Source organism: Vollenhovia emeryi, unplaced genomic scaffold, assembly GCF_000949405.1.
Source record: "Vollenhovia emeryi isolate VEMERY1.0 unplaced genomic scaffold, V.emery_V1.0 DF939226.1, whole genome shotgun sequence".
Taxonomy (NCBI): domain Eukaryota; kingdom Metazoa; phylum Arthropoda; class Insecta; order Hymenoptera; family Formicidae; genus Vollenhovia; species Vollenhovia emeryi.
In genome coordinates, this window is record NW_011967140.1 from 256,329 (window position 1) to 270,158 (window position 13,830).

Consider the following 13,830-nt stretch of genomic DNA (forward strand, 5'->3'; position numbering starts at 1 on the left):
TAGAAGTCTATGATAATATATAGCAGAAAGACATCTGAGAGCGGTCCATGGACCTAAGAATCTCTGGACCGAGCACGAAGTGGGAGAACGGGCAAGGGGGCTGGCAAATTTGCGGTAAGGGGGGGGCGAGAGTGCTCTCCTTTTCTGTCCTCTTGGTATCTCATGGTATCTCTTTCTACAAGAGGTCACTGTGACCTCTTGTAGAAAGAGAGGTCCAAGAGGACAGAAAAGGAGAGCACTCTCGCCCCCCTTACCGCAAATTTGCCAGCCCCCTCGCCGTATGCTCGGTCCAGAGATTCTTAGGTCCATGGAGCGGTCTACTAGCTCAGAAACAGATGCGCCCCCTGACAAAGTGGATGTCAACTGCGTCCGTTCACTCGGTAACGGTACGCAAGCTATGGTTCATGTCCAAACTTCAGAGTCAGATCATCAGATGAGATAAACAAGTGAATCGGAAAACAGAAAACTTGCAAGTCGATTGGCTTTAATGAGTCAGTCGACTTAAGCCCGTATCAGACTACGGATTGGGATTGGGATTAGATTGAAATTTGACCAATCAGAGTAAAAGTTACTGAACTTGAGATTAGTAAACTTTACTGTGATTGGTTAAATTTCAATCTAATCCCAATCCCAATCCATAGTCTGATACGGGCTTTACAACTTTTCATCAAGAGCAGAATTTGCGCATACGTTTATCATGCGAATGAATTCAAGAATTGGGCCTATGAGATCGGCCCCGCGCAGTTCCGTGTCGAATCGCGAGACAGAAATCTCTGATTGGTGAAACCCGATCCCGGAAGTCTCCCACTTTCGCCACGTTTCTTCTTCGGGAAGGAAACTCGCATTCGACCGGCGTCGTTCTTTCCGCTTCCCATTTCGTCGCTGGCAGTTGTACCGGTAAGACGCTTTTTTTTCTCGTTCTATTTTTCCGTAATCTTTTCTGCCTACTTGTTTCCACTTGTTTGTAAGATTTTTAAGATCGCGCTTCGTCGGTTGTTCCTTTACGAACATCGCACATCTAATTCATCAAATTCGTGATTTTGTAAAACCCTGTTGCTTCTAATCTCGGGATCGAAATCGCCACGTGGGTTGAAACGGAAGATTCGCGAATTGCGCCGCAATCCCTCGATGGAAATATTTTACTGAAAGTACCATAAAATCTATGGTATTTTCAGGAAATTATTGAATGTATCTCAAAGTGATTCATAATTTTCTTTATTAAGTAAGATGAAATACTGTGAGATACAAGAAAATATGTGCATCAGGAATCCGATAAGAGCTGAGCAAAGAACTGCTGTCCCTAGAATCTGTTAATTATATGCAATTACCTTAAACTTCGATATTTATCCTCTCATTTTGGCATGCCTCCAGCTCGCATCTCGCTGGAGCATGAATGCTTGTGGGAGGTAAAGCAAAGAGGGAACTTGCCTTCGGAATCCACACGATACTGTCTGGAGCCGTTTCTCTAAGTTTCCGACACTTTACCCTTGAGACAAAGCGTGCCGATGCGTATTTTTTGTAGATTTAATTTGTACACGCTCGCTTAATGATGCTTGATTTTGCAGGACCGTACACCAAATTCGAGAACCAATTTCAATCGAAGCACATTTCGTCAATATCTAATACATCTGGCTGAGGAAACCGATAAAGGATTTAAGGAATCTGAAATAAAGAGTTTCTGCAAAATATTAGGTTGTTCGGAAAGTACCAGGTTGCCGATTAATATTGTGTCTTTGGTGAAGCCAGTTGTGTGTTACAATGTTCCAAAACTTCCATGTACAAAACTGGCCTCAAAAGAGGCTTGTGAAAATGAGCTGGTCAAGTTTTTTACCAATAGGGACGGGGATTTCTTCAATTGCCTTCAAAATAGACAAAAGTTATCGAACAAAACAGCGCATATTTGATCTAAATCGGATAAAGCGAAAAAACACTCAGAACTTTTTACTTCATCTAAGAATTGCAAGCAATGTTTGATGAAGATGACGCTCAAACGCAACAACAACTCGCGGATCAATTAAATGTGACACGAGAAGCCGTCTCCATACGTTTGAAAGCCATTGGAGAGATTCAGAAGATGGGAAAATGGGTTTCACATGAACTGAATGAAAAACAGCGGGAAAACTGAAAAATCAATTGCGAAATGCTGCTTGCCAGGTACAAAAGAAAGTCATTTCTCCATCGAATTGTGACTGGCGATGAAAAGATATATTTCGAGAATTTATTCTAAATATGGAAAAAACGAGAAAACGAAATTATTTTCCAAACAACTCGATACCGATCCTGACAAGAGCTTTGCGACATTGGTGGCTACAGGTGCCTTTGAAATCGTACCTGGCTAAACTATCCCTCATGCGTTCGAGTGAGCAAGAGAGAATGAGGTAGAAAGTAAATGCATTTCCAGGAGCTCGATTGTTGAATTCATTCGAAGGAGAAACTTATGCGGAATTCCTGCTCTTGCAGAAAAGTTGAAGGTCGATTGGTTGAAAAACTATGCGAATGGTCAATCACCCTTCAACTTTTCTGTAAGAGCATTATTTCCACATACGTTTCTCCTTCGAATTAATTGAAGAATCGAGTCCCAGGTGACATTTCCAAACGCACTCATGAGAGTAAACGGTTCAATTGTTCATTTTACAGCATCCTCTTGATAAACAGCCCTGATACTACTTGATGGAGCTTTCGGATATTATCAAGCATGCTAGAGGTCTTGAAAAATGGACTCTGGTCTATAAATGATACTGCAAGTGTTAGATGGAAAAGGTTCTCAACAAGTCGCCCCTAGTATAAAAAACAAAGATGACGTAGAGAAATGCAAATGGGTTATTTGCCTGAAGACTGGACTACGCAAGTTAGATATGGTAAGTTTTTATATTTAAATGGCGACTAACAAAGGAACATTAAAGATCTTTACAACATGATGATATCGATGTATGATACCACTGTGATTATACACACACGTTTTTACCTCTAAGAAGAACTGATAATTTAAGTTTCTATTTTTACGTTTGCAAAAACCTCAAAATCAAATCTTAATGTTTGCGTATGAATTTTAAGTTGCAGATCAAGACAGCGGTAGACAATTACAAGGAACAGCTGAACACTCGTCACTTCCTGCAATATTCGCACGTTCACGCGAATTGGTGGCAAATCATTCAAGCAAAATGTCGAGCGAAAGAAAATAAGCCTATTGATACACTGGATTGTAAATATAAATGATAAAATATGTTGCGTATCTCTTTACGTTTATGAATATTTAGTTCTTAGTATTCTCTCAAAAACACTAACGTCACATTTCTATAAATTATCAACTAGGCGTAAATTTACAAATAAGTAAACAAAAGTACGAACTATATAAAGTGATAAAATAAAAAATTGGATTAAAAAATGATATAAAAGAGACGAACGTTTCGACTGTTACAAAGTCTTCATCAGCGTTTGGCCAGGAAAAATGTAAAAAGAGACATATAAGATATTACGATATATTTGTCCGGTTTGTTAAAACATTCGTAAGATCGTTGTTCAGCTTCAGACAGTTTGTTTTGCTCATCGCTTCTCGCTGGCGCCGGATATTTTCGACATTGAAGTCCGTTTCGTGGGATGTGCGCTGAAGAAAGTGGCTTCCGTAATGCATTACGCTGTTATATCCGGACTCGTAGCTGTACGTGGCATTCTCCGACGATTACTTACTGTAGTTTGGCCAAAATCCTAACGAAGAGAAAGCAACGGACCGTGAAGCATAGATGTCGTCTTTGTATAATATAAAATGATTATGGATTTGTATTTTATAATTTATGAATGTGCAATGTTAGCTAGCAGTAATTTGTCATGATATACGTCTATAAATATGTCTCTATCGGTTCGATTGTGCTCATGTATCGCTCTGCACTCGTTTTCCAAGCAGTTAAACCCCTTTTCATCCGGCGGTTCCAGCGAGAGTATCTGTACTCCGTCGAACGAATGACCAGGGGGTCAATTCTGTATCTTACACTGTAGTGAAAATGCTAAAATACAGACTTGACCCCCCCAGCACCTGTGGATTTATTTCACAAAGTAGTCTGAGCTTTGCCAGCAAAACACGAGCTGATTGCAGACATAGATGCTACTGTATTTGGTAAGTTTCGAGCGAATTTGATGCCAGTTTTAAGACAAATTGTTCACAGATTGTGAGCTTTTGCGACAAGCTTCTTGCGAAACGAAAATCACGCAATACACCGCTACTTGCGCGGTTTTTTCTTTTAAAATGTCAATGAAGGTAGGTAACATTAGGGTAGGTTGAGATCAGCTGATCGGCACGCGAGTTCCACGGCTTCCACGCGGATTCAGTCTCATTCTGCTTTTCACACCGCGTTTCGCAAGCTTGACATGAACGTGAATTGTGACTATATTTCTCGTTGGTGCTGCTTTAATTTATTCAATTGGGCATATCCAGTGGAAATAGAATCTCCAACACACTCCGTGCGGCCTTACGTTTCACGCTGCTCACCTAAATAAATAATCGCATATGCATCGGAATGACTATGGGCTTTTCGACACAAAAAACCGCTGAGCCAAACTCGGATCATGCGATCGCCGGCGCTGCCAGTGGATTTATAACGAGATTTCTGTGTCAACCTTTGGACGTCATAAAGATTCGATTTCAAGTAAATCACTTGAGACGACGGAGCGTTCGCTTGAACGAATCTCTTTCTACCAGCCCTGAAACCAATAAACTGCCTTTTCTCTTTTATGTCGCAGTTGCAAGTGGAACCAATTTCGAAGCACCACATTAGCAAATACAGATCCATGTCGCAAGCTTTCCTGCTAATTTTAAGAGAAGAAGGATCCGCCGCCCTATGGAAGGGCCACGTGCCCGCGCAATTGCTCTCGATTATCTACGGGATGGCTCAGGTGCCAAACGAAATCTATTCAATGACCTAATCGCAGTTAATATATCACTTTATATAGGGTGCTTTCCAGCAATGTTCGCAGACGACACTTTGTAACAAAGGGTGCTTTCCAGTAAAGGACCACAGATTGACACGGTGTAACACAGAATCATTTTATCCTCGTTTAATAATAGCAAACAACAAGGATAAAACGATTCACCGTGTTACACAGCATCGCCTGTGAACGTTGCTGGAAAGCACCCAAAGTGAATCATTGATCTTTGTTGTTTGCCGTTGTAAACAAGAATGAAATAACTCGCTGTTACACTACGTCAATCTGTCTCTTGCTGGAAAGCACCCATAACGTCTTAATTTTATTGTATGTATATTCTAATAATATATCGTTTATGTGCGTAGTTTTATTCCTACAACATATTCATGAAGATGTTTCAACAAGCTCCGCAAGTCGAGGAATGGCATCACGCGACGCACTTCATCGCCGGTGCCGGTGCTGGCAGCGTGGCGACGATCATCTCGTTCCCTTTTGACACCGTGAGAACTAGACTGGTGGCTCAGTCGAGCAACCATCAGGTGTACAACGGAGTGTTGCATTCCTGCAGGCAGGCTACAGAAAATTTACTTTCGATTAATTAACGTTGCTAGTCGGTGTTTCGCCGGCTGGTAGAGATCTCTTTGTAAAACCAGTGCTCTCATCTCTACGTTTGAGTAACACGTGGTCTCTCGTTTCTCTTTTCTCAGTTCGATTCTTCGACAGGAATCGCCGAGGGCCTTCTTTTCCGGCCTGCTACCGAGCCTGCTGCAAATCGCCCCGCACACCGGTTTGCAATTCGCGTTCTACGGACTCTTCACGGACCTCTATAAGAATTACGTCCCCGGTACCGACATCAGTTTCTACAATTCCATGTTGTCCGGCAGCGTCGCTGGACTCGCGGCGAAAACGATCGTATATCCGTTCGATCTCGCTAGAAAGAGATTGCAGATACAGGGCTTCCAGCACGGCCGCAGAGGATTCGGCAAGTTTTTCGAGTGCAACGGGTTACTGGACTGCTTGAGGGTGACGGTGAGAGAGGAGGGTGTGCAGGGATTGTTCAAGGGCTTAGTGCCGAGTCAGGTGAAAGCCGCCACGACCTCGGCTCTGCATTTCACCGCGTACGAACAAGTTTTGTTACTGTTAAAAATGTTGCGATAAGCGTCGAAACGAGATATGTGTGGAATTACGTATAAATGGAAGCACTAATTTATTATATATACACGTGTTAATTTGTACTTTTAAAAAACCTCGAAAGACTAGTCTCTAATTATAATATAATTACGTAATGATACCCAGATAGCCAAATTTGTCTGAACAGATTTTCTCAAATGCCCACTACAAATTTTGAAGGCAGAAAGATTGGCCGCGTTCAGCGGAGAAAACTGCTCAGCGAGCGCTTGTGCTGACTGGATTATACTTAAAAAATCTAGAAAAATAGTTCTATCGCAGCATAGATCAAAAGTATAACCCAATCAGCGCGAAGCATTCACTGAGCAACTCTCTCCGCTGAACGCGGCAATCTATTGACAGCGTATTTTACAGACTCTAGACTTGTTTTCTGTTGCTACACTGGTGAACTAGTGCAATAAATTAGAGTAAGACAAGTATATATTTTTCTCATTCTAGCTTACTGCACTAGTTCGCCAGTGCAGCAATAGAAAACAAGCCTTCTGTTGCCAAAACAAAAGCCAAATGTGGACACAGATCGTTATGGTTTTTGTGTGGATTACATTATACTGGCTGGGTAATTACATGAATCTCTTAACTTAAAAATTGTCTTATATATGTACATGTATAAAATTGAAAGTAAGTTTCATCAAGTTTGCCTTGGACCGAAAAGCAGGGTTGGAAAGTAACTCGTTACTTGTAACGAAGTTACAGTTACAGTTACTTTTTTTGGTAACTCTAACTTAACTTCGTTACTTTCTCTCCATCTGTAACTGTAACTTAACTCAGTTACATTTTTTCGATAACTAGTAATTAATTTGATAGTTACATTAAGAGTTACTTCATATGTATTTTAAACCTCCACAGATCGCATTAGGTCTTGCATTTGCACATAAACGCTTTTATCAACACTTTATAATTCAAACACAGGTATATGATATTTTTATTTTCATTGCAAGTAATTGCAAAATAACGATTCGTTACTTTTTGAGTAGCTGTTACTGTAATGCGTTACTTTTTAGAATTGGTAACTTGTAACTGTAACTAGTTACATTTTTAGCGAAAAAACTGTAACTGTAACTAGATACTTTTATAAAGTAACTTTCCCAACCCTGCTGAAAAGTCCGTATCACAATGATCATTAACGGGAATCTCTCGCGATTACACGTCGTATCGCAAACGTCTAGAATTTACATTTATATTACATATTCCGCAGGCATCTCTTCTGGGATTCCTTCTAAGACGGCTATGATATTTTTTGCCGTGATACTCGCCATTTCGTCTCTGGTTTCTTTTGTAGCGCTTCCTATGTGCGGCAGAACCACTACAACAACGCCAATGTAGATTAATGCCATCGCATATTTAACTAAAACAGCGAATTCGGTTGCTTGCACTAGTGCGCGCTGAGTGCACACTAAGGCACTTGTTTACAGTCAATTCTTACGTTTAAGGATCGTCTTAAATGTCTCTTGAAATATTTCTTAGCCAGTAAAATGATCTGTATAACATCCATATGTATCATTTTTTAGCTAAATACTCTGAACGTGTATTTGAGACAAAGTTAAATGTAAAACTTGACCATAAATAGGCCTTTCTTAGTGTGCACCCAGTGCGCACTGGTGCAAGCAACCGAATTCGCTATAACGTCTCGCATGATCCCTGCTGCAAGCCTGGATTGACTTACGTACCACAATTACTGAGGTATAAAAGTTCACTGTCCACTGGCAACGGTTCTGGCGTCGTGACGTCTAGGCCAGCCGCCGCGATTGTATAATTCTTCAAGGCATCGATCAGCGCGTCCTGATCCACCACAGCCCCGCGGCTGGCGTTCACGAATATAGCCGTCTTCTTCATCTGGCTGAAGGCCCAGGCGTTAAACATGTATTTCGTCTGTGGCGTCAGTGCCACGGTCGCTATGACAAAGTCGCTCCTCTTGAGCAGGATGGAAAAGTCGACTTTTTCGCCGCCAAGCTTGGACGCCTCCGGCTTCTCGGTTCTGCTGGTGTACAGTATCTCGGCGACGTTGAAGCCCTTAAGTATCTCCGCGACTCGGAGGCCAATTCTACCCAGGCCGACGATGCCTACGGTTTTACCCGCCAGCCCGGGGCCACACATCCATAAGGGCGACCAGGATACCCATTCGTTTCTGCAATACCCGTAAAAATGCGTTTAAATATCAAAGTCACAAGCATCGTGTCCCTGTTTAAAATAACAGAATACAATCATATTAGATTACATGCCATTTCAATGTAAATTAATAAGACTCTTATCAGGATTGGGAAATTTACTTTATAAAAGTATCTAGTTACAGTTACAAGTTACCAATTCTGACAAGTGACGCGTTGCAATCACTCAAAAAGTAACGAATCGTTATTTTGCAGTTACTTTCTTGCAATGAAAATAAAAATATCAAATCCACATTTGAATTGTAAAGTGTCGGTAAAGGCGTTTCCGCAAGACCTATACTGCGATCTTTGGAGGTTTAAAATATATACAAGGCAATTATTAATGTAACTAATTAAATTAGTTACTAGTTATCGAAAAAAAATGTAACCGAGTTAAGTTATGGATGGGGAGAAAGTAACGAAGTAACTGTAGCTTCGTTACAAGTAACGAGTTCCTTCCCAATTCCTGACTCTTATTTACTTACATTGACATTGCCAGTAATCTAATGTACTCTGATCGTGCTCTACCCAATATTTTTAACAGGAATGCCGTTGTACGACGTGCGAGGGGTAAACCGCTGGCCAAAATCATGTACAACAATGCTTACTGATGCCCCGTGGCTATTACTTTGTCTTACTTGATTGTATTGATCTCGTTTTATCTTGTTTTATCTTTATAATGCCCGAAGTAATGCTTAAAAAACGCCTAGTAACGCTCAGTAATACCACAAATCTGTACAACACAATGCCCTCAGCGGTTGACCCCTCGACGACGCGTCTTTACTCGTCCGATATACTTGTAAATTGCAGAATTGGCGCGTACTAAGTTCCTCGACGTGGCCAGCAGAAGAGCTATTACCAGCTCCGCAGTGCTCTCGGTGAGGACGTTCGGGGTGTAACCGACCTTGATGTTTTTCTCTCGCAAGCTGTGTATATCCAGGTGGTCCACGCCCACTGACATCGACGCCACGACTTTGAGCTGCGGACCCGCGTACGATAGAAGCTCGTTGTCTATCACGTCCGTCAGCGTGCAGAATATAGCGTCGACACCGCGAACCTTGGCCAACAATTCCAGGCGCGGAATCGGCGTAGGCCTGTCCCATATTATGAGGTGATATCTGTGCGAACGACGAGGCGAACCTCCGTTAAATTAACGGCGCGCACAGCTGGAGTCTGAGTGTTAAGTTTTATGTATTTATGCGACTGCAAGTCACTCACCGTTTACGCAACAAATTCAAGCCCGCAGCTGGTATATCCGGCCGTGTAATCACGATTTTGGGTGTACTCATCTCGACGGTGCTCGAGGTCAGGGCTCTCGGATAATCGCGGGCGGTCAGGCCGATTCTCTTGGGACGGAAGATCCTCTCGCTCTGCTTGACGAAACGGACGACATTCGCGAGTACCATTATTTACTGTTCTCACATTTGTGTTTTCCTCCGATCCCCGATACACACGCCGGTAGGACGAATGATTACGCTACACGTCAACAAACTAACCTCAACTGTAATTTTCGAAATTTTCTTTGCGGAATCGGTGACGCAACGTCGCGCTGGCGTTCAACGAACGCGCGCCGTGCACGGAAACGCGGAGATGCTCGCGGTGCGATTAATAATAGATTTATGCTTTCGCACTAGCCGAGATAACGGAGGGACAGTAGCGGATCCATATTTGTAGAGCCCGAAGCTAGTATTTCTAGGCCTTGAATAACTTTCCGCGTTGCATGTCCATTTCTATCTCAAAGAAGATTAACTTTGGTATCGGCTGAACTTTCTTCTTATCCTTTTCTTATTCTAAGGCCCGGTTTCACCAACGTTGTTTGACTTTAAGCCTAGCTTAATTCGTTCGTTGTCTCTTACCAACTGTTACTTTGGAAAGAGACAAACGTGAATTAAACTTTAAGTTCAGCTTAATTCACTCTTTGTCTCTTTCGAAGAGAAACAGAAAGAGTGGATTAAGCTGTAGTTAAAATTACGTAACGTTGGTGCAACCTGGCAGCCTGAGAAGCTATTACATATTATTAAAAATTTGAAAACGTAACAGTAACAAAGAACTCAATAAAGTGCGTGAAAAAGTAGCACATTTTATTTGTACAATTATCTAACAATTATGCTACGGCCGGGTAACATTTCTTAAGTTAATGAACAAACGCTCGGTTTTATTTATAATTATTTTCGCAAGAATAATACTTGGTTTCTATGTTACAAAAAATATAATACATCTGTCGATCATTAAATTCCGTAGCAAGCTGTTGCCGCGTGTCAATATACAAATGCCTTGTCTTCTAAACGGTCGGATTGCTTCGCGTCCTCCTGGTTCCTCACAGCAGCCGTGACCGTGTTCTTCATCAGCATCGCCACCGTCATGGGGCCGACGCCGCCAGGGACCGGTGTGATATGCCCGGCGACCTCCTTCACGCCGTCGTAATCCACGTCTCCCACCAAACGATACTTGCCGTCTGCCGTTTTCACCCTGGTGATGCCCACGTCGATCACGCAAGCGCCCGGCTTTATCATTTCCTTGGTAATCAAGCCGGGGACCCCGGCCGCCGCTACGACCAGATCCGCCAGCTTCGTGTACTTTTCCAGCTCCGTGTGAGGCGTGTGACGGTGGCAGATTGTCGTCGTCATGTCCATCGCGCCCGTTTCGCCTGGAAAACGGGAGACCATCAGTTTCATCAATCAGGGCTAGAGATATAAAAATTCGGCGAGACTCACGCTCATTAAGATTCTAATTTGCGTTTTATTACAATTTGTATTTGTCACGAGACTCACGTGCATTCAGATTCCAATCTGTTTTTCTGATCTGTATTTTATTCAGATTCTAATTTGTGTATTTTATTAAAATTTGTATTTGCCACGAGATTCACGTGCATTGAAATTCTAATCTATATTTTATTTTTTAAAAAAAAGATGAATTGACGAAGAGGCCACGAATTAGCAGAGAGGAATACAACAAAATTAATAAAGTCAATTAGGGCTAAAGATGTAAAAATTTGGCGAGACTCACGCTCATTAAGATTCTAATTTGCGTTTTATTACAATTTGTATTTGTCACGAGACTCACGTGCATTCAGATTCCAGTCTGTTTTTCTGATCTGTATTTTATTCAGATTCTAATTTGTGTATTTTATTAAAATTTGTATTTGCCACGAGATTCACGTGCATTGAAATTCTAATCTGTATTTTATTTAAAAAAAAAAGATGAATTGACGAAGAAGCCACGAATTAGCAGAGAGGAATACAACAAAATTAATAAAGTCAATCAGGGCTAAAGATATAAAAATTTGGCGAGACTCACGTTCATTAAGATTCTAATTTGCGTTTTATTAAAATTTGTATTTGTCACGAGATTCACGTGCATTCAGATTCTAATCTGTTTTTCTGATCTGTATTTTATTAAGATTCTAATTTGTGTATTTTATTAAAATTTGTATTTGCCACGAGATTCACGTGCATTGAAATTCTAATCTGTATTTTATTAAAAAAAGAAAAAAAGATGAATTGACGAAGAGGCCACGAATTAGCAGAGAGGAATACAACAAAATTAATGAAGTCAATAGCCTGGCGATAGGGGCGAGCTAACATTGCGAAACGAACCAGACGCAAGAATTCAGATAATGCTGCAGACGGTGATAGGATTTGAAAGGTCTATGACGTCAGAATATGTTATCGCCATATGATTTCAGTACGACTGAATGGTGTTACCAAACTGATATGTGCCAATCACCTTTGCCATCGGCGTGAAGTAACAGCGCGATAGGCAGCCCGACGTGTTTTGACCTCCCTACAACCACGGCGTTCTTCCCGAACGTCTCGATTTTGCTTCTGAGCACCAGCTCCTTGACAGCCAGCGCGGTGGCTGGCGCGATACTGCCGTTGTCCAACGCCAAATTACCGAGGTTCTCCAAGTGAAAGCCGTCCACGTCCTTCTTAGGAATTATCGCCTGACACACCTCCTTCTCGTTCATGCCCTTCGGCAGCGGCAACTGCACCAGAACACCATCGATGGACGGGTCTCTGTTGAGGCTGTCGATTTCCTTGAGCAGCTCCGCTTGCGTTATGTTCTCCCCCAGATGAATGGTATAACTCTCGATTCCTGGCGGTCAATTGAGCAAGATTAGCGCGCGAGTTTCGCGACGGAAACTACCCGTTTACTGAGAGTGAAAGACAAATCACCTATCGACTTTGCAGCTTTCATCTTCCTGCCGATATATGCCTTGCTGGGCGGATGGTTCCCCACTAATATCGCCACCAGCTTCGGCCTCTTCTTCCCTGCACTCGTACAAGTGTCTACAACCACCTTTAACTCCTGTTGAATCTCTTCTGCTATTTTCGTCCCGTCTATGATCACAGCTTCTTGCCTGCGACAAGAGTGAAAATGTAGCCCAGATAGTGGAAAATTATGATGCTCTTACGTTGGTACGTTTAATGTTTCTGGACTATTTTGAAATAAAATGAATAAAATAAGGTACACAGGCAGAAAGATCAGAACATTGTTGAGGCTAAAGACGTACACTTATGACTCTGTCACTTTCATTTTCTTGCCTTTAAATATAACATTTAACACCTGTTGTTCGACATTTAAGCCTAATCTACGTGCTTTCTGCATCTAGAAACATTCTATTTTATATAAACAAATCGAAACGCTTAAAAAAATCGTCGACGGTGTACGATTATACAGTGTATAATATACAATTTATCAACTTGCACAAAGTTGTTAAACGTATTTATTGGCTACAAAGTAGAATGTTTCTAGACGCAGAGAGCACATTGTAGATTAGGCTTTAAGGATTCGATAAGTGGTCCTTTGTATACTCTAGCTAGGATGTTACAACTCGTGCATTCTCTCAAGTCAAATACTGTCCGCAGGAGTCTGCAACAGAGGAAGATCGGCTTACCGGACTCTCGACACGTGCAGCTTCCTCGCGCACTTCTGCGTGACGGCAGAGAGGACGTTCCTCCACGAGAACATTGTCGGTCGTTGTTGCTTCCTGGAGCTCGCGCGCTGATCTGAGGGCCCGAGGTTGCTGCGCTACCGCATGTCACCGCGGGATTTCGGGTCCCGGCGAGACACGACGGGGGATCCTCGCTGCAGGGGGCTTGTGCAATCCCCGATAGCGCGCGGGGGCTCGTGCGTCCGCGATAGCGACGGACCCGGACAAACAGCCGTCGTCGCTCGCGATAAGTTCGCAGGGGGTCGATAACGCGGGGGGGCTTGCGAAATCGATCGGCTGCCGCGGCGAGACCGCGAGTGAAAGGCCAGGCGATTAGAGCACTGGTCCGACCAGTTCCTCGTCCGGCGCGGAGAGAATGCGGCCGGTTAGATTTTCCGGACTCCATGCCCGTGATATTTTATCCAAATCCAGTCAGTCCAGAGGAAATTTTCGTGACTCTCGAGAGTCTCGAGCGGACTCCCCGCGCGACTCATCCCCGTGACGGGTCCAGAGATAATTGAGGAGCACAGACGTTACCGACTGTTGGACATACGGGATTTGAATTTCTCGATCCTGAATGTATTAAGTTTTGAATGCAGTCGCGAACAATTAACGCGATTATAATTTCCCGATTTTACTAGTGTAAAT

General features: G+C 42.6%; 3 protein-coding genes and 1 pseudogene across 3 annotated transcripts; 1 reads left to right on the forward strand and 3 right to left on the reverse strand.

Annotated features, from left to right (window-relative positions):
- Nucleotides 1-3,469: 3,469 nt before the first annotated feature.
- LOC105560635 lies at nucleotides 3,470-4,094 on the reverse strand (annotated as a pseudogene).
- Nucleotides 4,095-4,237: 143 nt separating this feature from the next.
- On the forward strand, nucleotides 4,238-6,484 carry LOC105560623 (mitochondrial thiamine pyrophosphate carrier). Its single transcript, XM_012009879.1, has 4 exons — nucleotides 4,238-4,640; nucleotides 4,735-4,887; nucleotides 5,283-5,485; nucleotides 5,625-6,484. Exons 1-4 carry the CDS (start codon nucleotides 4,512-4,514, stop codon nucleotides 6,073-6,075), a joined length of 936 nt encoding a protein of 311 aa, XP_011865269.1. The 5' UTR covers nucleotides 4,238-4,511; the 3' UTR covers nucleotides 6,076-6,484.
- Nucleotides 6,485-7,009: 525 nt separating this feature from the next.
- Nucleotides 7,010-10,037, reverse strand: LOC105560625 (glyoxylate reductase/hydroxypyruvate reductase). The gene is made up of 4 exons (XM_012009881.1): nucleotides 9,468-10,037; nucleotides 9,047-9,367; nucleotides 7,773-8,230; nucleotides 7,010-7,408 (listed from the first exon to the last, which is right to left on the reverse strand). Exons 1-4 carry the CDS (start codon nucleotides 9,653-9,655, stop codon nucleotides 7,281-7,283), a joined length of 1,095 nt encoding a protein of 364 aa, XP_011865271.1. The 5' UTR covers nucleotides 9,656-10,037; the 3' UTR covers nucleotides 7,010-7,280.
- Nucleotides 10,038-10,309: 272 nt separating this feature from the next.
- On the reverse strand, nucleotides 10,310-13,739 carry LOC105560624 (bifunctional methylenetetrahydrofolate dehydrogenase/cyclohydrolase, mitochondrial). Its single transcript, XM_012009880.1, has 4 exons — nucleotides 13,147-13,739; nucleotides 12,425-12,609; nucleotides 11,976-12,344; nucleotides 10,310-10,896 (listed from the first exon to the last, which is right to left on the reverse strand). The coding sequence occupies exons 1-4, from the start codon at nucleotides 13,218-13,220 to the stop codon at nucleotides 10,508-10,510; spliced, it is 1,017 nt and encodes a 338-aa protein (XP_011865270.1). The 5' UTR covers nucleotides 13,221-13,739; the 3' UTR covers nucleotides 10,310-10,507.
- Between the last annotated feature and the right edge of the window lie 91 nt (nucleotides 13,740-13,830).